Here is a 27137-nt window from a genome sequence, read left to right on the forward strand (position 1 = left end):
GATGACATGAAGCTGTGAAGAGAACAACTCTGCTGTTTGCAGGGGCATGAGGAGCTTTCAGGTGTTTGACAAGGCCTGGCAGATGTCTTTCGAACCACCTCAACACGGTTTCACCCCCCTTTGCATGGACACTCAACCACCCCACTAAGAATTCTGTAATCTATTGAGGCATTGTTGTTTGCCACTTTGAGATGGCTTTTGCAACTGATTTGAGCTTGGGAGTTAATGTTACTGATATTGTCTTGGTAAGTGGGTCTTTAACAATTTATACACAGGAATATAATTAAGTACAGGCCGTTTCTGGACACCTTATTGTGTACCTAACCATTGCCCTGGAATCTGGCCCAGACATGTAGCATGCCTTCTGGGAAATGGCTTGATAAGAATCCTACAAACTAATGGAAGTGATGGGAATATGAGCTGAAACTGCTATGGCAAAAAAAAAAAATACATAGTAACTGTGACCCTAAAGTTTAGCCTGTTGTTGCAACTCTTTGGAGCACAGAAAATGTAGCTGTTTTAGCTGCTTTTATAATTTTTTGGCTAGAGGAATTATAGGGTGCTTTTATTGATAACAGATATGCTTTTGATTATTGTTTGACTGTTTAAGGGGTTGTAAAGCCAGCTGTTGTAGGGAGATTTAATGTTTGAAACTTTTTGTCTTCAATCTTTATGTTTTTTCCCTTTTGATGTATTTCTCCCATTAAGTAATAGATAAGTTGTAGAAATAGAAATGTAGTGAGAATATATTACTCATTAGTAGGTAACCACTTGTGTCTTGGCCTTGCAGTCCTGGTTGTCCCATAATGGCTATTACTGAAGAATGAATAATGGCTTGTTTTGAAGAAACTAATTACAGTAACTTACAGAAGTATCTTAAGAGCACCTGGTTGACCATGAAGTAAAAAATTAATTAATTGGACATGTGTGCATGCTGGCTTGATTCTGAAGTTAAAGATAGTAAAATCAGATATTTGTGCAAACGCTTGTGATGTGTCTGAGTAAATAAGAAGGACTTCTTGAGCTGTATCAAGAGAGCACCAAGTGACAGTGTACGTCTTTTCACTGACTGCACAAACCCTTCTTGAGCTTTGAACTTGGCTGGAGCTGGACTCCAGCATGAACTGGTGTGTACTCGGGTGAGAAAAGGAACAAATATGAACTCACTGGAACCAAAAAAAAATTTGAATCGTATTGCTGAATCAAGAGGGCATCTCTCTGTATAAGCTGCAGGATTTGTTCAAACTTCTGTGATGAGGAGAATTAATTATATGAGAAAGGGAATCTTTCTGAATGTACCATCACACACTATGGAATTATTTTTGAATGGCCATAGTTCCCTGCTGATATTACTGCTGTGGATTCTTTCAGTCTTTATTAGAGGAAATTTGAACATTAAAATGACTGAAATCTGACCAAAAAGTTAGAAAGAAAAGGGAGGTGAAGAGAGAGATCAGGGATAGAGGGGAAAGAGGGAAGATGTGTGAATGAATGAACACAAATACACATGAAATCAAGGAAGGTTTGGAAATTGTTTTATTTCAGGGTTGTAGTCAGTAGACCTGAGTCCTACTTTAATCTCTGTTGTGAACTTGGCAGACTTATAACCTCTTTATACCTTTTTTAAAAAATCTGTTAATTAGAGGAAATAGTAGCATCTGTTCTACCTACTGCACAGATTTGTGACAACAAAATGTTAATAGTGGAACTGTTTTGAAAGCATGAAATGCTCTCTACAGATAAGAGGTCATGCTACCCAAGCATAGCATCCTTCCATTTGCATAAGCGGCAATAAGTGAGCAAGCATTTGCTTTTGGATTTTTTAATTGGGGTAATTTATTCAAATCGTCAAATACAATTTCATATTGTGGGTTGAGAAGTCAAACAGTTTGGTAGACTGTGGGTTTAGACGTCAAATAGTTTTCCCTTTTAATCTTGACTCTACCTATAATTTACTGGTTGTATAATATTAAGGAATTTATATGTGTTTGAGTTCTACTTGTGACAAACCTAGAGAATCATAACAAGATGTAAATGAGGTAATTCTCCTTTTTCCTCATGAAGCATAGAATAACTACGTAATTAATATTAATGAGAGCAGTAGTATTGCTGTGATAATGACTGATGTCAATATTGAGGGATTTTTTTAAATTTTGACTAAGAAATTTGGAAACCATTGAGCTTTTACAATTGGGAATATGAATACTTGATTTGAATATTAGTTATTTTAAGAATTATGGGTCTGAAAAAAATACACACCAAAAAAAACAGGAAAATATTTGTATTTTATAGTTCAGATGATTTAGCTGCCCAACAGAACAAAAATTTAGTTTTTTTTCAAAGAATATGACAGAATCTGGGGTTGTTATATGTATGCAGGATCTTTAATTTGTTTATGAAAAATGTGTATCATGAAAAATATGCAAGAATTAAAAAAATTTTGTAGAAACATACTTATATTTCAAAATATTATTTTAATTTTTTATTTGAGAAGTGAGAAAGAGAGAGTGTACCTTTCCATCTTCTGGTTCACCCAACACTAAAACCGGGAGCTAGGGGACAACGCAAGCCTCCTCTGTGGTGACAAGGACACAATCACTTAAAGCATCTCTGGTGCCTCCCAGGATTTACTCATTAGAAGGAAGATGGAACAGAGCAAATATTTTATGTGTTAGCTATACTTTTCCTTTCATAGCTTTTGTTTGTGGGACAGTTTCCTCAATATGCTGTGGTTTAGCCCTGTGGAGGCAGAGCATCTGTGTTAGAACTATAGAACACATATGAGAGAGAAATTGGCTACTGGAAAAACTTTCAGTGCATATAATGAGCAAAAGATAAATAGCATTGATTACCTAGGAATTGTGTTATTATACTTTGACTTTCATGTTTTGTATTAAATGCTGATTACAGGTATGCATGCTACAAATTATTTTGATTTCTTCATGAGTGTTATTTCTGTTATAAAATTGGAATAGCTGTAGCAAGTGTTGATTGCTGTAAGAAGTCCTGACATAGCATGTTGTTTTGTAAGGTTAAGGAAACAAAGGTCTGCTTATTGGCAGTGATCAGTGCTGGCTCCTTTAGTTCATAAATAGGTGTGTGTTTTCTTGTATTCATAGTAGAATATTTGTAAAGTATTCTATTTGAAAGGAAGAGAGAGAGAGAGAGACGGAGAGACAGAGAGAGAGAGACATAAAGCAAGGTCTTCCTTCCTCTGGTTCACTCTGCAAATGGCCACAATAGCTGGAGTTGAGCTGATCCAAAATTAGGAGCCAGTAGCTTCTTCCAGGTTTCCCATCCTGAGGAGGGAAAGACCAAAATAAAGGAAGATCTTTATATTTGCTTCTCATACTACCAACATCAGATTGCTTGATACCTGCAAAAGGTTAGGATTGTTAACCCTGGGTTGGGTAGATAGCTATCTTTTGGTACTTGTTAAATGTGCTTTTCCTAACTAAATGTGTTTATAGTACCACTCACCTAATCTTAAGTGCAGCCATATGGCCTACTAACAGTGATTGTCTGAGATCATTTTTTCAGGGAAAGAAATGTATTTCAAGAAGGGTTATGTGGAGTCTCTGATTATAGTGTGCAATGTTGGAGCAAGTAGAGGTTAATGAGAGTCATCCCACATTTCCATTCCTTAAGGTAAAAAGGACATAAATGAAAATTACATGAAAAGGCAGGGCTTTGACAAGACTTTCACTCCTTGACAAGAATGTTTGAGTTGTACTTCACAGAGGCAGAATGTTCCTACCTTGCTATGAAGGCAGAGAGGGATGACGGATGACACATAAGAGAAAAAAGTTATTATCCCATATGATGAGATAAATGATAAAGCATAGGTCCCATATTGATCAGTTTGTTTAATTATTACTGGAAAGCACGTATGAAAGTCTCCAGTTGATCTCCGTTTTGATAGGAGATTAAAGGAACTCCATCTAAAATTAAATGGGACAACTAACAACATCCCAAAATCCCTTTTTTCACAAGCCATTTCTTTCTCAACCTTGTGTTAGGTGCTTGGAAAGTTTTAATAACTTTGGGGGATTGTGTTGGAGTTCATTGTTCCATTTTTTCTGATGTCTTCATAAAAGAGGTTAATACAGATCTTTATGAGAAGATAGAGGGACTTTCCTCAATCATCTTTGGGTGGAGCTAATTGTTTTTTGGAATGAGTTTGATTTCTAATCTGCTACATTTCTAGGACACAGATCTTTAATGGAGCACTACTAATATTTCCCAAAGGATTAGATTCTGCATGTAGGCTAAATAAGTTGTGATTCTCAATTCATTGCATCAAGTCTTTTTTTATGTTAACAATTTTGAATGTGCCAGATGATCTCACTTTCTGACCCAAATGAAAGAAAGATGCTTTTTAATAAAGAGGGAATATAAAGCAACTTGACTTAGGTCAAAATTCTGAAGTTCAGTTAAGCTTTGGTGTTTGGAAAAGCAATTTCAATAACAGTAAATCATAGGAGTTAATATGATGATGACAGTGATGTTGTTGAAGTCAAGAGTGTGAAGGTACTTATGGGAAAATCATGAAAATCGTAGATAGCAGTAAGTTTTACATCTTGAAGACTCAAAATAATCAATTCTTTTAAGACAAAGTTTTGCTATCTATAATTTTGTTTTATAAAGTTCAACATATTGAAACTGCAGATAAAGAGCTCAAATTAATATTGAAATCTCATAACAACCACTTTAAAAGTAGACAGTATTCTGAAATTGTTTTTAAGTTTTGTTTTTATTTTTATTGGAAAGTCAGATATACAGAGAGGAGGAAAGACAGAGAGCAGAATCTTCCATCTGCTGTCTTACTCCCCAGTGGCCACAACAGCTAGAACTGAGCTGATCCAAAGCCAGGAGCTAGAAACTTCTTCCAGGTCTCCTGCACGGGTGCAGAGACACAGGGGTTTGGACCGTCCTTGACTGCTTTCCCATACTACAAGCAGGAAGCTGGAGGGTAAGCAAGGATATTGGGACACGAACTGGTGCCCATATTGAATCCCGGCAGATACAAGGCAAGGACTTTAGCCAATAGGCTGTCGTACCGGGCCCTGAAATTCTTAATTACTGGCTGTCCAGCATCATCTCTTCAGTAACTGACTATTCCTACCATTGTGCCAAACTGCACACAAACTACAGGAAAGAGAATCTTCTGAAAAGAGTAATATTTGGGGTAGGCAAAACAGGAAGGTGTTTGGGACAACTGCATCCCCTATCAGAGCTTGTTTAAATGCTCACTACACTGCTTCTGATCCAGCTTCCTGATAATGTGCACACAAGGAGGCCACAGGTAATGGATCCCAAGCTTGGCTTCCTGTCACCCATCTGGGAGACCTGGGTTGAGTTCTGGATTCCTGAATTCATCCTGGCCTAGTCTTAACTATTGTGGGCATTTGGGGAGTGAAGCAACAATTGAAAGCTCTTTATCTGTCTACCTTTCAGGTAAAATAAAAATAAACAAATAAACTAAAAAATATAATAATGAATATGCATTAGTAGTAGTTGTTATTAACCAACATTAAGTTATCTAGTTATTAATTAAATGGGCAGGGTGATTTATTTTAATATTTCCTTATAGCATAGTTACTTTTGATATTGACATTTGTATTGATTTTTTAGCATACAAAACATGCCCAATGTAGAAAACTTTATATATTTATGAAGGAATAAAGAAAATATGTAATTCAGTCAACAGATGCAAGCATTGTCAACATTTTGTTAATTTCTTTATGCTTTTGCTTCCAGTAATAATGATGTGTCCTTTAGTCACCGCTTTCACTATTACTACATCTGTTAGTGCTGTTACCTCCATTGTCACCCACAGTTACTCGGAGTCACATTGTCATCAGTGTACACATACAAACGTTTGCTAGCTTGGTAATTTTTAATGCCATTTTAAATCTGATAAAATATGGATTCGGAAAAGTTAGGACAAGCAGCTAAGAGTTTCATGAATGACAAGGTTAGCTTAGAACTCAGAGGCAGGGTCAAAAAGTTATTCCCCATTTTCTTACTATGAATAGCAATCCTGCATTCTCCCCTTTCATTTGAGAGAAGTTTGAGAATCTTACCCATGAGATTAATAGTATTCATAAGATTAATAGTATTCATAAGCATTTTTATAATTGCATCATAACAATTTATCCTAGGAATATGCTTCATAATCATTGTTTTTCAATTGTTTTATATAAACATACACACACATTTGTATTTCAAATGAGCATGTATCACTTATAACTAAATCAGTGTAAGGCATAAAATGTGAAGGTTAGGGCAGTCAAACTGAGGTTGAAATAGATTACAAACTCCCCAGAAGTGAACATGGAAAAGGTATGTATTTCATTGTTTTATTGGGAAGTTTTTAGCACAATAAATACAATTAGCACCATCTTTTAAATTGTGCAAAATTATCTTCATCATCGCTGAATCACAATTATAGAATTTGTAAATATCTTTCCTCCTGTTTGCAAGAAACCCATATCTAAATCATGTTGAATGTTGCATTTCAAACATCTTGTTTAAGTAGAATATTATCTGTGTAGTTACCTCAACTTAAACTGCTTGAAAGAAAATATTCTATAAAAAAGCGTGAGTTGTGGCAAAAAAAAAAACAACTATCACATTTCTACCAGTTGTTCTGTTAGCTAATTAAGGATCTCATTTCTAACAAAGTTCATCCAAAATATTAGCACTCACCCTATACCTGGCATCAGAGTAGACACTAAGCATGCAGTAGTAGGCAACAAATTAAAAACAATTCCTATTCTTGTAAAGCATACACTCCAGTGAGAAAAGAACACACAAAAATAAGTAAGCAAGCAAGCTGTATTTTAAAAAATATAATTGCTTGGGCCCGGCGCCGTGGCCTAGCGGCTGAAGTTCTTGCCTTGAGCGCCCCCGGATCCCATATGGTCGCCGGTTCTAATCCCAGCAGCTCCACTTCCCATCCAACTCCCTGCTTGCGGCCTGGGACAGAAGTTGAGGACGGCCCAAAGCTTTGGAACCGGCCTTTGTGCTCACTTGGGGAGTGAATCATCGGAGGGAAGATCTTCCTCTCTGTCTCTCCTCCTCTCTGTATATCCGACTTTGTAATAAAAAACAAATACATCTTTAAAAAAAATTGCTTACATTGCAAAACATGTCTGATTTTTTAGCATAATAGTATTCATTCCATAAGATCCTTTTGTATTTTGTTCACACTTTTTCTTCAACTAATTTACAGGCTCCATTTTTTAATGTTATCCACTCGTTTTCCTAAAACCCTGTGGATATTAGAAGTGTAAAACAAAATGCAATCATATGGTTTGTTTTGTTTGTTGACAACTAGTTTATTAAGTAATGCTTCACTTAAAGAAAAATTCTTTGATGCCTGTTCCGCTGCCATAGAACTGCTTTGTTCTCTGGTATTTCAGAAAATTTTGAATTTCTAATAAGAAAATGCTTTTGTAGTGTGCCAGAGTATTGTGTAGCTCTGCTAAACCTTACTAATTGTGAAAACACGTGTTCTATGTGCCAGTAATTCCTCCTTCTCTTGCCATAGGTCCAAGGATCTTATAAAGGAAGCTATCCTTGACAATGACTTTATGAAAAACTTGGAGCTGTCACAGATCCAGGAGATTGTGGATTGTATGTATCCAGTGGAGTATGGCAAGGACAGCTGCATCATCAAGGAAGGAGATGTGGGGTCACTGGTGTATGTCATGGAAGGTATGGTTTGCAACCCTGATCCTCTCACATTCAAATATTCCTTATTTCCATCTTATCAGCCTACACACAGATGGTAATGCATTATGTGAAGCAATTTCATTTTTCTTTATCCTGTTTGGAAACAGTTTGAGAAGAGATGAAGCACTACTTAGATAGAATGTTTGACTAATTATAAGAATTATACTATTAAATGTTTGGTATATTAGTATGATAATCCAATATTTTTAGACATGGGAAAGATGATAATATAAAGAGAGATAAAATCATGTTCTGACAGGTCACTGAGCAAACTGACAAAATTTCAATGAGAATTACGAACATGGTTAGTATTTTTTGATCAGATAATCAATGTCTTTAACTTCTGACTTTAAATATATGATGGGCTGTTCTTCTGTGACTATATATAAAGAAATCTGATATCGCTCGTGTATAGCAGAGGCGTGTAATAAAGATGGGTAAGTATATGAGTTACCTAATTAGTAAGAGAGGTAGCTTGTTTTATAAAACTTGCAGAAGCTGAGATAAAAACTTTGGTGGAAAAATGAAATGAATCATAGAGAAATGAATTGCGTAGATAGGTTTTATGTCTCTGTCAGTTTTCATGGTGCTAATTTACAACTTGAAATTTATATGAGTTTTGTGTGTGTATGTGAGTGAGAGAAAGAGAGAGAGAGAGGGAGAGAGAAGAAGAAGGAAAAAGAAGTTTCAAACAATGACTAAGCTAGCTAAGAAGAAAGTTCAAAATTTCTGTACTATCAAAGAGTTGGCACATGAAAACTGAAGTTGATTTGTTGGGTGATGGCTGATGTTTTTACCCATGTGCTCAAGACATTATTCTATAATTGAGAAGTTTATAGGTCCTTAAGAGTGGGGGATGTATTTGAGCAAGTGCCTTAATTTTTGAGTTGTATGTACCTTTTTTTGAAAGCCAAGGTGCTGTTTTTTTCTGTCAGCAAATCTTAACTGGTGATGATTTTGTTTCCCGGGGTATGTTTATCCATTTCTTGTCATGTGTGGGGTAAGGGTTTGGTAGTGAGGGATTTCCAGAATAAAGGCGGAGATGCTGCTTTGTGCCTCCTTTACAGAAGTTAGAAGTGAAGAGGAGATGATTTGTGCGGATGTTTGATAAAGCAGCATGAAACTATAAATGTTGTTTCTGCTAAACACTTGCTAGTATACCATTACAAGGCCTATTATTTCTGTATTTGTCTTTTTCCTTTCAATTTTGCATGTAATCTTTTTGGACATGTGATAGACATTCAGTTCTCCAGGAGTGGTTTTAGCATTTGTTTTCTTTATAGTTTTCACTTCTAATGTTAGTATCATAAAGTTCTTCCCCAGGCCATGAGGCTATAAATATTCAGTTAGGCCATTCATTTGGCAAAACCAAATCACAATAAATAAAAGAACAAATAGCGTGCATTTGGGAAGGCATTTCAAAGAAAGGAGATGGGATTATAAGGCAAAGTTGCATAGTAATAACCAGGAAAGGTGAGAACTATAGAAGAAATAGTTTAACCATACAATATAAAAATGAGGCAACAAATTAAGAACTGCTACTAAAAAGAAACCATGTTTTAAAAGATTTTTTAAAAATTTTTATTAACATAAAAAGAACAGGTTTTATATGTAAGTTTCCTCACTTCCCTGCTTCCCCCAATAAGCCTTCCTTCATTCCTTTTCTATAAGAAGTGTTTGCAGTGTCACACGTTTAGTCTATTCCATATTCATGGGCTTCATTTTCCACCAATCATAATATTCAACTAGGAAAACACATTTCCTCTGGAGCGTAAATATGGGTTAGAATGAACAATCCTGTCCCAAAGTGACCATTTCATTTTTAAATTTTCCGTGTTTGTGCTCTGTATTAGCTGCCACATGTTAAAAAAAACATATAGAATTTATCTTTTTGAGACTGGCTTACTGTGCTAAGCATGAGGATTTCCAGTTGCATCCATTTTGTTGAAAAAAACAGGATTTTATTTTTTATGACTGAATTGCATTCCCTTCATGTATATCAGGTATGTATACATATATGTATATATTTCATGTATCTATACATATGTCTGTAGGTGTATCATATGTGTATACATGCCACATTTTCCTTATCTAGTCATCTATTGATGGGAATCTGAGTTGATACCATATCCTAAATATTGGGCATTGAGCTACAGTAACATGAGTGTGTAAATGACTCTTTCATATGTTGATTTTATGTCTTTTGGGTAAGTTCTCAGGAGTAATTGGCTGGGCTATATGATATGTTTGTTTTTAGATCTATAATTAACCTCTGAGAGTATGGTGTATCTGTGACTAAATATGCTTTAACTTTATAGAGTTTGTATTGGCAGTCATTGTTCTAAGAAGAATGCCATCATATAAATGAAGAATACTTTTATTTTAGCCTGTTTTAAAGTTCTAATTATTGATTTTTTACTTGAAAAACTAAAACATGAAAATTCACTGATTTCATTCTTTCTTCATCTTGAATATTTCTTGCAAATATAGATTTTGAGCAACCTTGTAAATATACTCCCAATAAATTTTGTTAATCTATACCATCTTTGTTTGCTGGACTTACATGCAAGTTTTCTGGGTATTTGTGAAGAAGCTTGGAACAAATAGTGAATATTTAAACAATGCTTAACACTAACTGTGTAATTTCTAAGTATTTTTCAAATACAAAATTTACTGAAACCTCAAATCATCCCATAAGGTGGAAGCTGACATATTTATCCCCTTTCCTGCTGAGACTGAGACACACAAGGTTATGTGTTTAGCACGGGTCTCCCAAGTAGTTTAGATTCGGAATTTACAGCTGATTTATTTAGAATTTATGTTCTTAACTGTTGGGTATATCACTGTGTTACCTAGAGAATCAGAACAGTACAATATGTATGTATGTACAGGGAGAAAAATATATGTCTTCAGAAACTGGCTTACCTGACAGTGGAAACCAAGAAAGAATTCTTGCTGCATGTCACGTTTGCGTTATTTACAGGACGAACTGCCTTCCGGGGGAGAAGTCAATGTTTTGTCCACCTAGCCTGATTAGATGAATCACACCCACATTTTGGAGGGCAATCAGGTTTTCTCAGCATCTACTGATTTAAATATTAATCTCATTCAGGAAACATTTTTATAGAAACAAGCAGAATAATGCTTGATTATTTGATCTTATGTTGTTGCCATTGATGCATAAAATTACCCATCAAAAGTCCACCCCTTGTCAATTGGATACTTCTACATTTCTTATTAAATAAAACTTAATCTTTAAATAAAATCAATAAGAAGTTTTTAATTTTGCTTAACATAATGCAATGATCCCATGTATGATGAAATATATGCTACCTGTTTCCATAGGACAAGATTTAAAATCCTTGGGTATAGTTTACTCATTTGATGGATATCTTATAACTTGTTGTGTCTTTGACAATACTATGATATAAAGTTAGTATATCTTGGCAACATAAGGAAAATGACAAATAGATAAAAATCAAAGGCATTTTTATATGTGCACAGATGTGTATACACAGATATACATACAGGAAGGATCTTCTATTTTGAAACACATTTGTAACAAGTTAAACTTCTTTTCAATTCCATGTATACATAGTTTTAGTTGCCTTCACATGTATACACACAGCATTATTATATTCACAGCACAACAAGGAAGAAATACTTGTGACCATCATTAATTCTTTAGATAAAAAGGAAATATACTAAATTTTTCTCATTGCTTTAAGAAAAATTTTACTAAATGTATTTATCTTGCTTTTATTGCTAAATTGACTAAGAAGTTTCCATCTAAATTATCTCTTAAGAAATCTGTTTTAATTACCCTTTTAAAACAAAGTGCCAAATAACATATTAATATTCATAGTCACAGATTTTGCAAGATATTGATTGCCTAAAGCTAAAGTCAGTAAATTGACCACATGTTAACAAATGCTGGTTTTCTGTTAAATGATAATTCTGACAAACTGAATGTAACTTCAGCAGATAGTGCACTTTTATCCTTGTGTCAAAGCAATTTAAAATAAAAAGCTCCATCACCTAAATTTTCCCAAGTTTTAATTGAGAAAATTTTATTTTGCATATGGTTTTGTCAATACATTCAGTTGTCTTCAAGTTTAGATAGCAGTGTTCTTGAAAGAGATGGGTTCTTTTTCCTCTATGAACATTAATATTTATAGAGAGTATATCATAGCAGCAATGGAAAAAGATCTTTTACAGACTTATTGTGGCTCTTAAAGAGCACTTAATATAGTTCATTTAAATAAATAGACATTATTCATAATTATGGCATAACATTGACTTTACCATTCTTGTTCTCATTTTTGATCATTAAGACAAACTTTGGTCTACCCTCATCCAAAGTAAGACAAAATCTTCTTTAGTGATTTAGAATCAATGATCCATTTGTAATTTAAAAATCTAATTTTACACTCTAATACTGAGATGTTATATTTTATATCCAGTAAAATGATTGTTTTGCTTAAATATACTGGTTTTGGTTATTTCTTATGACTTTTTAATAAAGAGGCAGACAGGTGGTATTTCACTTTTTAAAACTGTGGATGTCTGTTTAGTGCTCTAGTTATTTTATGTTGGAGAGGTTCTTTTTTTTAACAGAACAAAGCGTTTTTTAATGGTTTGTTGGCAGTGATTTCTTTTAACCACTTACCTTCAAGATACTGTTTTTTTTTTCACTATTTAGGTAACTACCAAATCTTGTATCCTCTTAATAACCTTAAGAGATATCCTTTCTGTTAACTACATGTTAATCTGTACTCTACATACATATTGTCTGCATGAGGAAATGGATGTCTAAGGAAGTTGAATAATTAGACCAGGATCAGCTCACGCAGTTAGAAAGCTGAGATGCAGGTTGTAGCTGTGGAGTGGCTCTGCCTAAGTTCAGTGCAATGATAAGTTTGAAATACAGATAGGAAATATTGTAGTTACATCTTTGTCATGTATGTTCTAGTTTGGTGAGCCTGAAAGAGATGAACAACATTAAATCACCAGATAAAAAATGATACTTACCATTTGCATGGAAAATAATAAAACCTCAACAATAATAGTTGAAAGAGTAAACAATCTGCAGTATTTCTTATAAATACTTCTTTGGCCTCATATCTTTTGAATAATGAACTGCTTCCTGACCTCTTACAGATCACATAACAACTATTCTCTTAATAGATCCCTTTTTCTTATTAAAACTGGTTGTGATTTGGCTTCACCCAAGGTCCGTCCACCTTGTTGTCCTTGTTATTTAGGATTAAACTCCACCATGTGTCTCAAAAGCCCAAAAGATTCATGGCCTAAAGATACATAACTGTTTATAGTTTGGTTATATTCAAATATGTAAGTGATTGAATTCAGTAATGTTGATTTCATTTATCTCACATTGAAAAATGATTTTTAACGAGGGAACAGTTTTTCAACTTATCCTCTACTTTCTGTCTTAATGAGGACTTCTGCATACAGAGTCTTAGCGGCGTGATTTTTTACATTCAATTGTAGGGAATAGTTTCATGTTTAGGTTCTGTTGTTATTGAATCGAGATGTTACCTTTGTCTTCCTCTTAAGACTGGTCATCTGCTTCACTTTTATGGTGAGTTAGTTTATCCATAGACTCTTTGATATGGTGTTGTTCTATATTATTTTATTATTCTGTGTGAATCAAATCATGCTGGCCATCACTGACAGTGAACTTCAACAGTCTTGTTTTAAGTTCCTCTGAAACATTTTTACTGTCTTTCTGTAATTAATTAAATGATGTACTGATTGCTGACATTCAAAGAGGGATTTTTTAAAAAATAAAGTTGAATGTTGATTATGAGCCTCACTCTTTTTGTTGACATTCAGGACAACTACGTGAGAGTATCAGAAAATTGAATGCATTTTCATATGAATTAGATCTCAGTAAAATTAATTTAAAAAACAGGCCATTATGTTCTCCAAAATCAGGCTCTGCCATTTAGCCTTGTGAGTTTTTCATGTTAATCCAAAAGCTTTATTCAGCACAGTTGTAATACTAAAACACATAATGTTATACTTTTTGCCGTTATCTTACCAGACTGTTTTGATACTATTGTCCTAAAAAGCAAACTTTATTTATTGGTCATAATAAAGACAAAATATTTTTAAAAAGTTGTCATAAGGAGACTCTTGAAATACTAAATATGAATATTAAAACAGATTTTAGTTAAAGGCAATGGTAAAAGATAGGAAAATTGGGATGTATTGGGGACATTTGGGTTTTCATGTTCATTTCAGGGTAGCAAGCTTCAAAAAGCATTTAATATTCCTAAGCAGGTTTGAGAAGCATAAACATGTATTTAAAGGGTTTGACAGTATTTCAGATGTAGGTGGAAAGTTAGGAGAAAAGGATGAATATGTTGTAAATGCTAAAAACACTAGCTCAAGAAAAAACATTCTATATGAATCAAGATGACCACAGAAACAATAAAAGTGTTAGCAGAAGTTTAACTGGATTTGCTTGAGAATCAGTATTCTGCTAATAGGATTGTTCCAAAAGAAAGTAGGCAGTTTCAGCGATAAGAACCATGTATCAAGATGCAATCCATACTTAGCACCTGCATCCAGACATTTTCTGTATGTAGGGAAGGGATTCCCCATGGCTGAACCACAACACGTCTTACTCCTTTCAAAAACTCCAAAATTTTGTCTCTACAGATCTTTCTTTTTTAAATTTAATTTAATTTTATTGTATTGTATTGTTGTTGACAATCTTTACATAGTTAATTGCGGTTAAAAAAAAATGTTCAGGGGGTATAGGGAAGTGGGTAATACTATTATGTCCATATTGTTTCCATCATGTATCTGAGGTAAAGGGGGATATTGAGGGAGAAGCCCCACCCGGTTTCCCGCCCACCCCAAGTCCCGGATGTGGGGCATGCTCTGAGATATTTGCTCTAGTGGTTTTAATAGTTCTCCAGTTATGAATCGCTGCCATTTTCATTCGATGAGGTCGTCCACTGATTGATATGGTCCATCATAAAGTCACCGTTTGCCCCATATTTCGCTGCCAACATATAGCTGAGATGAATAATTGACCTGTTCTGTCTTCTGTCTTTTCTTGGTTAGAGTTCTGAATCCAGCAGTTCGATTGGGGAGATCTCCAAAGAAACCTTGAGGTATTCCCAGACCAGATTCTTGTATGTTCTAGCAAGCACAGGGCCCGGCACAATCCATCACCCCAATCAGCTGGTGGTTGCAATTGCTGTGTTGGTTCTGTTTTCAGTCCCGAGTTGCACTGGAACCAATGGGTGTTGCAGTCCAGTCTGGTTCTGCCCAGCACATACTCGGCCCTTACATCAACCAGTGGGAGCTGCAGCCTAGTCGGGGCGACCCACAATAACCCCCATGAGGCACACCCCCTACCCTGGTTTGCCAGTTTGTGTAGTAGTAGACCAGTCTGTCCCCCATCCCATTTGGCTCTTATACTTGTCAGTGGGTATTAAAGCTTAGTTCCATCTAACCAACTCAACCATCCAGCCCTCACGGATGTTGTCTGGCCACCTCAGCTCCCGTCCTAGTTTTCATGCCCTCCTGCGGGACTAGTGACCCAAGAAGGGGGAACCCACTTTTTCCCTCGCAGGTCTCTCTCAGTCCTGGTTTATACACTCCTTAGGTGGTTCTGTGATTTGACTTGACAGAATTAGTCCCCAGTGCCAGCTTCTGCCGGCTGATGCTGCGGCCAAGCCCAAACATCCCTCACCCGCTCTAATTTATGCTTGCACCCACAGGAATAATCAGCCCAGCCTGGCTTTTCCCTGATCTAGTCCACATGCAGCGCACAGGTGTTGCAGCCTTGCTTAGTCTGGTCTGTCCCCATCCCAGCCCACGCTCTCCAGTGGGAGTAGCTGTCTGGCGAGGGGACCAGCTCCTTAATCCCCCTGCCAGCTCTGTCCCACCCTTCCTGGATCTCACGTGTGCTGGTTGGGTGCTGCAGTCAAATCCAGTACAGGCAACTTCACCCTGGCATTCCATAATGTGTACTGGTTTTGTCGCAACCAAACCCGGCTCAACCCACACTCTGTTCTGGTGTTCGGATTAGCCAATGGATGACATAAACTGATTCAGCCTGGTTTGCCCCTGACCCATGCCGAATGTGTGCCAGTGGGAAACTTTCCATGGCCTATTCTGGGCTGTTTCCTATCATGCTTCTTGCGCTTACCTGCAGGGACTGTGTCCTGCCAGAGGAGTTGCCCAGGCTCCTCCATCAGAACCCCTCCCAATGCCAGATTTTGCGCATACCAGGGGGTCATTGAGCCAACCCTACTCAGTTCACCCCCTGTCCTAGCAGGAACAGTGGCTTTCCTGGCTGGCTCTCACCCCATTCTGGTTCTTGTTGTTGGATGTTTCAGCCCAGCCATGGCTCGTCCATACCCACATGGAGCTCACACATGGCTCAGTAGGGGTTGAGACCCAGCCTAGTCAGTCCCACATCTACCCTGGTTCTCCATGACACCAGATGGTGTTGGGATCTGAACTGGCCTGGTGCATCCAATCCCAGCCCACACTAGTGCCTCGGGTGACTGCAACTGTTTCCTAGATAGAACACAGCCCCCATTCCAGCACACGCGCCCCTTGGTGGGAACCTCAACCCTGTTAGGGTGTCCAACTAGGGCAACTTGTATTTCCATAGGGTTGGGCCCACACAACCCATAGAGTCTACCCCCAGACCAAGTTCTCTTGCGTGCTGGATACAGTCTTGACCCTGCCAAATGCGACCACTCCACCACTCCACCAAACAGTTGGGTAATGGTACCCATCACTGCCAAAGAGGCCCCCATCCATAGTATTGATGTCGGCTGCTGTGTGACGATCAGTGATGTTCTAGGCAAACAGGCCATTTCTGTATTCCGAATTGGGTTGGTGTATCTGACTAACCGTAATTGTCTCCTGGGTACTTCCCTCTAAACCACCAGGTCTCAGTCCCCACGCATGCCTAAACATTCCATGACCCTGTCACTGGGAATCACCCAACATTCACTACTCACCTACACTAAAATTGGACTTAGTCATGGGTGTCCCCAGGCAGCAAACATATCTTAAAGAACCCCAGAGCAGGCTGCCGGGCGGCCAGCAGGCAAAGCCTGGCACCACATGGTGCACTGGCTGCCCTGGGTGAGGCTGAGGACTCGTTCACTGCCTTGTGGCAGTGTCTTTGGCGTGAGCCCCCAGAATTGGGTTCTACCCAGCAGGGGCACCCCCCACAGCCGCCACACTGTGAGGAGCGGCAGTTGCCCCCGAATCCCAAGGCCCGAACCCCTCCCAAACTCACCTAGCTGCCAGATATTAGCAGCTGGGTGGAGCTAGGAATTTTAAGCCAGTTCCCAAGTTCCCTCATGGCGCACTTACCCGAGGAATGAGCTCTCTTGGGTCCTGGATGAGGCCGAGGACTCGTTCACTGCCTTACGGCAGTGTCTTTGGCATGAGCCCCCAGCATTGGGTCCGACCCGGCAGGGGCACCCCCCACAGCCGCCACACTGTGAGGAGTGGCACTTGCCCCCAAACCCAAGGCCCGAACGTGTCTACAGATCTTTATGCTATATCTTCTTTAGGTTCTTATAAGAACCAGGCTTTCAAAAGGTTACCTCGTGGAAACCTTCCCTCATAGGTAATGCACTCATATTTCATTTTTTGAAATTTTGAGAGTTCCTTGCATTGGTAAGCATACCACTTGATTTTGGTTCACTATTGTGTTCTATTATATACACATGTATGTACACACATGTTGTGTTGCATGTATTGTTTTATCCTTTCATTACTGATGTTATTTGGGTTGCTCCTCATTATTTTGTTCTTTGAAGTGATGCTTGTCTATCCTGAAAAATATATTTCATAAATTTTCTACTGTGCCTGTCGTGTCAGGTGGACTATAAATCTTACAGTTTGTTTTATAATATCAACTTTTTTTTCTACAGTGTTTTTACCTAATAGGGTCTGATTATAATTGATCCCTGAGGTTTCTGTTCCATTGCTGGCAGCAATTTATATTGACAAATATTAAAAATTTTTTTGAATTTTTTGCTGAGATATTACCTTATAATTTAACTTTGTATCACTTGATTACTAATTAGATTGAACATCTTTTCTCTTATTTGTGGCTGTTTGTTTTTGTGAAGAGTATCTTGTAGTTTTCGGTCCACTTTTTCTGTTGATTGGCACATTTTGAAGCTTAATCCTAATCAGCTTCATGCATTGCAAATTTTTTGACTCTTTTGCAATATCTTATGATGAACAGAAGTTGTTAAGTATAATGTATTCAAATATATCAATCTTGGTTTGTGCTTTTTTTGTGTTTTTGTGAGAATTTCTGGTGTTGTTCATACTTACATTCATACTGATTGATGTAACCTTGACAACAAATGCTTAAGTTAGGTATGGGAGGTGTTGTGTATACAAGATCTCTGAAGTTATAATCAAAAGGATACTTGTCGTTTTCAAAATAAGAAACTTGAAGAGCAGTAATTTTTTGGTTTTTATGTTTTCCCAACTTTTTAAAGCTTTTTAATAAGTTATCCGAAGTGACAGTCATGCTTTTGAAAATATTTGATTATGCTAATTTCTGTTTTTGTGAGGGTGGATTTAATATTTGGAAACAATCACAAATTATGTAGCTATGTATTTGAATAAGGAGGTGATTGAGTAATACTTTTGTTTAAAATATATGATGTCCATCTATGTACTGATAGAATACAATGATGTTTAGCATTTTAAGAATTACTCGGGTGTTTTAGTCAACATCACCATTATAAACTAATATTTTAAAGCATACTGTTCTTCATATTCACTTTATTCCTCAGTGTTTGTATTATTTTGTAGTATAAAACCTCAACCCATTGCAATTGTATTGTTGTAAAGTTTTTCATTTTCATTTAATCTTATTACTATCAGAACTTAACTTTTTTACCATAGGAAGGAAAATTTTGCATGCCTTTCCTCACTTTTTTTGAAAGACTTTTGAAATCTGAAGTAATTGAAAATTACCATGGTTATTTTGTTGAGATTGTAATTGAAAACTATCAGTTTCTAAATTAATGATCAGACACTGGCAGGACAGTCCATGACCCATCTTCAACAGGTACAAGTGGGTTTTTTTCTCATGTTGTTATCATTCCAAAAAGGTAAGAATTTCATTTCTGTATTGATTATTTTGCCAAAATATCATGTCTCCATTCTTTTTGTGAAAATTCTGAAAATGAAAGTTCAAAAGTGTGTTTTTGGCTATGTTGGAAAGCAAAACAATGTGGCTGAAAAGTGAGAACAAAAAATGTGGGTTAGTGAGTTCTAGACCATAGTAATGACACATTGATTTCTGGGTGAGGTAGTATTTACTGCAGTCATTGTTATGTGGAAGCTGTTGAATATGTGCATGCTGAACGTTTAGCAGAATTCATTTCATAAGCACTTAGATGTATTTCTTTAAGGGCTTTAACAAGATTTCCAGTGATTTTTGTGTGTGTGTGTGTGAAGCTGGATAGACTAATTGTTTCCATACCCACCCTTGTAATGAGAACCCCTTGAATAGATTGTAATCATTTTGACACACTCTCGGAGGATAGGACAGATGGGAGCTTCTTCCCAGTGCACCAAATCTTCATGGTGTGACTACCATGGCAACAGCCTACCGTGCTTCCATCCCTGAGAACATTAGATATTGTCTCCCATGTTTCATAGGGATTCCCTCATGAATTCACATCTCAGCAAGAGAAAATACTGGCTGTAATTTTTCCTTTACCTGACTTTAGCTCCTATTGCTTTGGAAAGCAGCAGGCAGAGTCTCATTTTTTCTACATGGGTTTGCTTTTCTAAACTCTTCTAAAAAATGAAAATATTTTTGTACTGAAGTTCATACATAGTAAACAGAGGTGTAAAAATATGACACATGACTTAAAATTGTATTAAAACTTATTCCTGAGACTTTTCAATCAGTGCATATTTAAAATATTAGTTATTATTGATTATATGTACATTAGGGTTTTGTTAGAACCATTATTTTTCTGCCTCTTCCGCTTAACCTTATTGGAGTGGATTGTTCTGTGTTTTACAAAACCACTGTATAGTATTTATTAAAATACATGAGAGGTAATGCTTTTGGAACAAATTAAAATACTGAAGTTCCATTTGCTGTTTGCTATCTATATAGCTTAACAACAGTTAAATCACTCTGTAATCTTTTCAGAATAAAAATAATTGTTACTTTTTAGCTATTAATAATAAAACAAATGAAAAAGTAGCTAGTAAAAGAGGCAAAATTTTTGTGAAAGATGTTTTTTTGTTTCACAAATACATAATGGTATATTTACAGAAAAAAACTAACATTTTCCACAAAAAAATCACAACTGAGTGTTCATGTGTTTGAAAATTTTCTGCATAAGGGATCATATAGCTTTAAAAGATTACTTATTTCTCACTGATAAGAAAAAAGAAGTGCACAGTTATTTCCTATAGCATTTAATTAATAGCCTATTATAGCTTTCACAGCAAGTCATTTGTATACTTATCAAAAATTTATTTCTGCGTTTTTATTTATAACTGGAGGAGCAAGTTCATTGTTACTTTTTATGTTTGGCTCTTGTTTACAGAGCAGCATTGCATATTACTCTTCTATTACTTGATGTTTATATTGTTTTAGAATGTTTATACCTTGAACAACGTTCTTAATATAGATTTATGCTGTTCTTGGCAGTTTACTTCTGTAAAGTCCATTCTCTCAAATTAAAGCCACTTGTTAAAACTTTGCTCCATGTTTGCAGGCCAAACCTGTTTATTGACTTGCCTTTTGGCAGTACACAGGTGCACATTATGAGTTATAGTAATATAATGCCAATTAATGTGTGTATAAATTTGCAAGACAGCACTACTTCCTTTAATCTGTGTTATGTTTCAGGTGATATCATGTCATATTAGGAATGCTATGAGTGGTTAAATGCAAGTTATAAGAAAAAGATTTTTTAGAAATAATCATGAGTATTGATGATAAGGCTACCAAGGAAATTAAAAATAATTTTCAAAGAAAAATAGTTAATTGGTGTTCATTTACTCATTTGAAAGTCAGAGATAGAGGGAGAAACCGAGAAGAAGAGATTTTCTCCATCAACTGATTCATTTCCTAGATGGCCACAGTTGTCAGGATTGAGCCAGGCTGAAGCAGGATTCAGGAGTTCCTTCTGGGTCTCTTACGTGGGCAATAAAGGCTGAAATACTTGGACTGTCTTCCACTACTTTTTCCAGGTCATCAGCAGGGAGCTAGTTAGAGTAGCTGGGACATAAGCCAGCCCCCATTTGGGACTGCTGGAATTGTAGGAATGGCATTACCTTCTATGCCACAACACCAGCCTCAGTTGATAAGCTTTTGAGCAGTATTTTGTCTTCTTCTTGAGAGAAAATTAAGTTGATTTATATGGAACTAAAAAATTTCATAAAATCAGTAGATTTAAGTGATTTCTTGTTTCATCAATTCTGGAGTTCAAAGGCACATAGCTTAGGGGAAATAGTGTGGAAGTTTAATATCTGTGTTATTAGGTTACATGTACACCAGACGCGCATTACTACATCACTGTGGTTTCCTCCACTTTCAAATAGCATGTTTCTACAAAGTAGAAAAGGCATTAGAAATGATAACTGAGTATGGTCCATGAATATTTGAAATCTTTGTCTATCCCTGAACACTTGATGATAGAAAAACAGTATTTAATGAACTCCTTTTGCTATGTGGCGTCTTTATTTGGTTTCATTTTAGTAAGTCATTTGATTATTTATTTATGCCCACATTCAACAGTTGGTCTTAGCAAAAAGGTCGAGAAACGATGCGTGCCCACATTCAAGAAATATCTGCTCAGTGCTGATGATGTCTCAGAGGACAGAGAGAACATTAATAAGACATACATGTCCCTTCCTTTCTAGAGCTTACATGCTGGTATAGGCGGTAACACATGTTTTTGGAAAGAACCCCAAATAGTTTCAGAATGTTAAGTGTAGTGCATAAAAGGGATGAAGCAGAGTGATAAAAGGAAATAGTGCACTTGGTTTTGGCAATTATTGTGCGGGGTCAAGAGTGGCTATTCTCTGATGATAACATTTTATTTGAGACTTGAATGACATGAAGGAATGAGAAAAGCAAATTCTAAATAAAAGATGTGAACATAGAGATTAGAATGGCTGTAAGGTATGGAGAAAGCTTGGTGAAATACACAGAAAACTTAAATTCATATTGGGGCGATTGAGAAAAGCTAGGGTCCACATGAGGACCATAAATAATCTTCTTTCTTATTCTAAGGAAGGATTAGATTGAGATAAGACCTAATCTGATTTGTTTCATGAGTACAAAAATGGGTTGATAGTAACAATCACAAGTTGGGAAGAAATGAAATATGGAGTGATGGAAGAAACATGTAAATCAATTGGGAAGCTGCAGCAATAATCCGAACAAAATATATAATGGTGACTTGGCCTAAAATGGCAGTGTTTGGGGAGCGTGGTACAATTTGTCGGCTCAGGTTAGATATGAGTGGGAAAGAAAAAGGAATAAATTGCATGCTTTTTAGAATTTATTTTCATTTTATTTGAAAGGCAGAAATACACAGAGGGAGTGAGGGTGAGAGAGGGAAGGATGGAGAAATGGAGAGAAAGAGAGATAGAGACAGAATGAAAGAGAAAAAGAGAACGAGAGATGAGAGACCTTCCATTTGCTTGTTCCCTATCCAAGTGCCCACAACAACTAGGGGTGGGTCAGTGCAAGTCATGGAGCTCAGAACTCCATCTTGATCTCCCCTGTTGGCAGAGATCCCAGGACTTGAGACAACTTCTGCTGTCTTCCAGCGTGTATATTAGTAGGAAGCTGAAATCAAGACAAGAGTAGGATCTTGGCCTACACATGCCAGTGTGGAATGTGAGAATCCCAAGCCGCAGCTCAACCACTGTGCTAACACCTGCCCTGACTTGTACAATTTTTTTCTGTAAATAGTTGAATATGTGAGATGGTAAAAGTGAGATGATCTATTAAATGGGCAAATTAAGTTCCATTCTGATAGTGGAAACCTATCATGCCCATAAGACATCCTGTTGGATTCTTCAACCTGGTTACAGTGGATACTGTACACTGAAACTTCAGTGAAGAGGTCAGAGTGTGGCTGTGAATGTGCTGATTACACCAGCTGTGGAGGGAAGATTGATGAAAGTAGTTGTCTTGAAATAACTTTCCATGCATATGACAGGTTCAATGTGTAAATTGAGTTATTTTCATCCATTTTCTTGCTGCACATATTCATAAATATTTTTTCAATTCTCCCTGATAATTGTAAGCTGAACATTCCTTCTTATTTTATACCATCTCTTAAACTTAGAGCAGAACTTCTCAAACTATGGTATGGAGCTCTTTGAAGAGCTTCATGAGGTCAGAAGTATCTTCATACTAACCTGTTATTTGTCTTCTGTTCATTCTCTCAGAAGCATACAGACCAGGTCTTTAGAGGCCACAGAGTATGTGATGTTGCAACAGAGAGAGCAAAGGCCAAAGCAAAGAGTCCTGCCAACCTTCCAATAATTGAGACATCACTTATATTAACTATATAAAAACAATGGCAGGCTTCTTATCAGATCTTTCATTTTATAAAAGTAGTTGCTTTTCATAAAAATGTATTGGTTAAATGTAGTGGGCTTAATACAATTTTGAAATCAAATAGATATTTAAACTATTTGTCAAGAGAAGAAGTATCCATAGAAGCCACACAAGGAAAAGTTTTTTGGGGAATCTCACAAGTTTTCAAGAGCCAACAGAGATCCCAGATTCTATGTAATTACAACACAATGTAATTAATGAATAAATTTAATTAAAAAAAAGAGCCAACAGAGGTCTGGAGCCTGGGAGTATAAGAACCACTACCTTAAGACATATGACGTAAAGGCTAATATGACCATCATATATCTGTTGGAAAACAAACTGAAATTAAAGCTCAACAGATTAGATAACATTGCAGATGTCCCTTTCTGCACATTAAGCATAAGTAGAACCATGTTACAAAGCAAGTGCCATTTACATACATAAAGTCTTGCTATGTTAAAAGGAAAATTTCTGTGAAGGAGAGCAGTTTATTTTAATGCAAATAGCCAATATATATAACTGGGGACAAGTAACTTCTGCAGATGGGCTTAGCATTCTCCTAATTTTTTTTAAAGATTTGTTTATTTTACAAAGTCAGATATACAGAGAGGAGGAGAGACAGAGAGGAAGATCTTCCATCAGATGATTCACTCCCCAAGTGAGCCGCAACGGCCGGTGCGCGCCGATCCGATGCCGGGAACCTGGAACCTCTTCCTGGTCTCCCACGTGGGTGCAGGGTCCCAATGCATTGGGCCGTCCTCAACTGCTTTCCCAGGCCACAAGCAGGGAGCTGGATGGGAAGTGGAGCTGCCGGGATTAGAACCGGCACCCATATGGGATCCCGGGGCTTTCAAGGCGAGGACTTAGCTGTTAGGCCATGCCGCTGGGCCCAGCATTCTCCTAATTACAGTCCATTTCACAGATTTAAAGGTATCCTCGAGGCATTTGATGGGTTCTGTTTGCATACTTTCTATTATTCAACATTTTTAACCTAATTGGGTTCTCTAGTGATAAGCCTGATTTAGTGAAGTAGGACAATGAAATCATTTGATAGTTAGATTTTATAGTTTTAAAATAATCAAATGTTCTTTTAAAGTAGCAATTAGGGTGATGAAGATGCTTTTTTTGTTAAAAAAATTTTCAGACATATCACTTTAATTTTTGAAGGCTGAGCACATTAATTCATTTACTATCGTAAATGGTTTCGAATCATTGAGAGAATGTGTTCTTTTTGGTGTAGTCTCAGGGTAGTATACACTCTGTGCATATGTAAGCCTTAGTGGTCAGTATCAATTGGGTGTTTTGTAAAAATCTTTAGAGCTAACTAAATGTTTGGAATCTCTACATGTTTCATTTGTGATGTATTTTTGCAAAGAGCATTTTCCTTTTCTTGTACATTTTTTACATTTTTGTATTTCACCACCTTGCTATTAAACATTGTCTTGGGACAAGTTTAAAGAAAATCTCACTGCTTCAATTTGTTTTTTTTGGAAAGACAACATTCTTCTCACAAAGGCAGCTGTTATGAGGTAAATAGTATTGGAAGATAAACGGCTTACTCCAACAATGAGCATCCATGATGTTATATTATGAAAAATTAATTCGGGGTTTTGTTTTTATGAAAGCAGTAGTTTCATATTTTCTGCAATGATGCATTTCCTCCTGTATTCCTGTGTTCACAAAACATGTAACTATATTGCTATACTAGGTTTCTGTTGCAAGCTTTAGCCATTTGATCTTAGTTGTCTTGTAGAGAAATAACCACAGAACTAAGAGCAGTAAATCCTGAGAGTTTAATCCAGATCCATCCATTAAGCAGCTGTGTGACCAGATTGAAGCAATTGAGATAATCCTCTCTGCACTTCACCTACTTATTCTCTTGCATTATAGATGGCATCTCCTTTCTTCTTTAACATTTCTCAGTAGTAGAAGTCCCGGAGCATCAACATGAAGTGCAAATCCTCCTCAGCCGATCACCTCATCACTGTCATATGTCGCTGTCTGTTAGTTACTGCCTTCAGGCCTTCATCACTTGTTTTCTGGATTTTTCTAATCCCTTTAGGTCGTTCACTTTCACATCCTACTTTAAAGCATTAACTATTCAACTATGTGTAATATATATTTTTTAAAAGGAAAATGTATGTATGTTATCTCTGATTAATATTTTATGATGTTTTCCTGCAGTGAAAAAAGAAAAAAAAGCCCTGCTTCTTAGTACAGAAGAGTGCATGAAATGATGGGAAAGGGGGCTTAGAATTGGTCAGACATAAACTTACATCCTGATTTTGCCATGTGACTTGAGGGGAAATGTTTTTACCTTTAAATCGTATTGTTTGATTTGTCAAAAAATCTGTTAGGTGTCAAATCTCGTGCCTGGCGCAATGGAGTGAGTAGCCACTGCTCGCTGACCTGGCCCTACTTCCAGGCCTGATGCATGGAGTGAGTAACCACTGCTCTCTGGCCGGTCTCTCTTTCATGGCAGATGTTGTATTTACCACTCTGGCTGCTACTCAGCTTCCTGAGTTCTCATTTGTTTCTGTACCTCTGCACATGTTTTCCTCACTTGGATTCCACCCACTACAATCATGACTGCTCTTCAGTGTCAGTGTAGGAGTTGGACCTGTGAAGAAGCCTTCCTGTTACCTGGTAGCTGGCTGGACTCCCTTTTCTGTGCCCCTGTATACTCTCTGTGGCCCTGTCTAAAACAAATTGGTCAGACTGTGTTTTAATCATTTTATTCATCTGGTTTAGTCATTCAGAGGATGTTAATTTAGCCTATGCCATCTGGCAGGCATTGTTTTAAATGTTTGGGCTATCGCAGAGACCGAAGAATACTTCGGCAAAATTTCTATTAACTTGTTGAGTATATCCTCACAGGGAAATGTATCTCAAATTACTGAAAAAAATTTATATTGGATGCATACACATGTGTTTATGTAATTTATGTATGTGTATGCATTTAGAACTTCAAAAAGTTCATGGAAATGGAATGAAAAGATTAGGTGCGAATTTTTTTATTCCATTTTCCGTGACCTATACAATGTTTGCTTACACATGAGAGTATATGCATATACAGCTATAAGGCTATGAAAATGACAGATAAAGGGATGGAGCGTGATATGCAAGATGGAAAAGGGATGCCGTGTAACACGAAGTGGTTGGGAGGTAGGAGCGAGATGACAATGAGCAGTGTGAACAGCTGCACATTTACAAAGGTAGGAATAAAAATGAGCAAAATGAGACAAGGTTGTAGTTGATATTTTCAAACAATAGTGTGAAAGCCAGTGTGACTGGAGTGGAGTGAATCATTTCTATGTTATGTGAGTTTGGAAACTGATAAGACAGAGTTCATGTGGCATTGTAGGCTTTGCTAAGGAATTTTAAATTAATTTTTTTTCAGATGGAAATTCATAGAAGGATTTGAGCAAAAGACCAGCATGTTCCACATTATGACTAAATGATGATCTTTCTTGCAGCTGTAGAAGCAAATAAACACTGTGGTAGCAAGGAAGAATTTTAGGTTAGGAAAGTATTGAAATAGGGGTAGATGATGCTCACTTGAGCTATAGTATGGAGGTGGTAATAAATAATCAAATATGGGAGCTATCTGATAGAGTGTTTCAATTGGATTAGAATGGTATGTGAGGTGAAGTGAATAGGGAAGGGTAAGTCTGGGTTTATGGTTTGGACATTTGCAGTAATAGAGTTACAGAAATTGAGAAGACTCGTTATAAAACAAACCTGACAAAGAATATCTTAGTGAATATTAGTT

At 36.7% G+C, this 27137-nt stretch overlaps 1 protein-coding gene across 2 annotated transcripts in view; it reads left to right on the forward strand.

The window, feature by feature from the left end:
- Positions 1-27137, forward strand: part of PRKG1 (protein kinase cGMP-dependent 1) — a 1159635-nt gene that overhangs the window by 151725 nt on the left and 980773 nt on the right. For both annotated transcript variants that reach the window (XM_004583389.2, XM_004583388.3), the window contains exon 2: positions 7556-7722. In XM_004583389.2, coding sequence (XP_004583446.2) covers positions 7556-7722 — 167 coding nt within the window. The remainder of the gene's footprint in view (positions 1-7555; positions 7723-27137) is intronic.

Source organism: Ochotona princeps, chromosome 13 (assembly GCF_030435755.1).
Source record: "Ochotona princeps isolate mOchPri1 chromosome 13, mOchPri1.hap1, whole genome shotgun sequence".
In the NCBI taxonomy this organism is placed as follows: Eukaryota; Metazoa; Chordata; class Mammalia; order Lagomorpha; family Ochotonidae; genus Ochotona; species Ochotona princeps.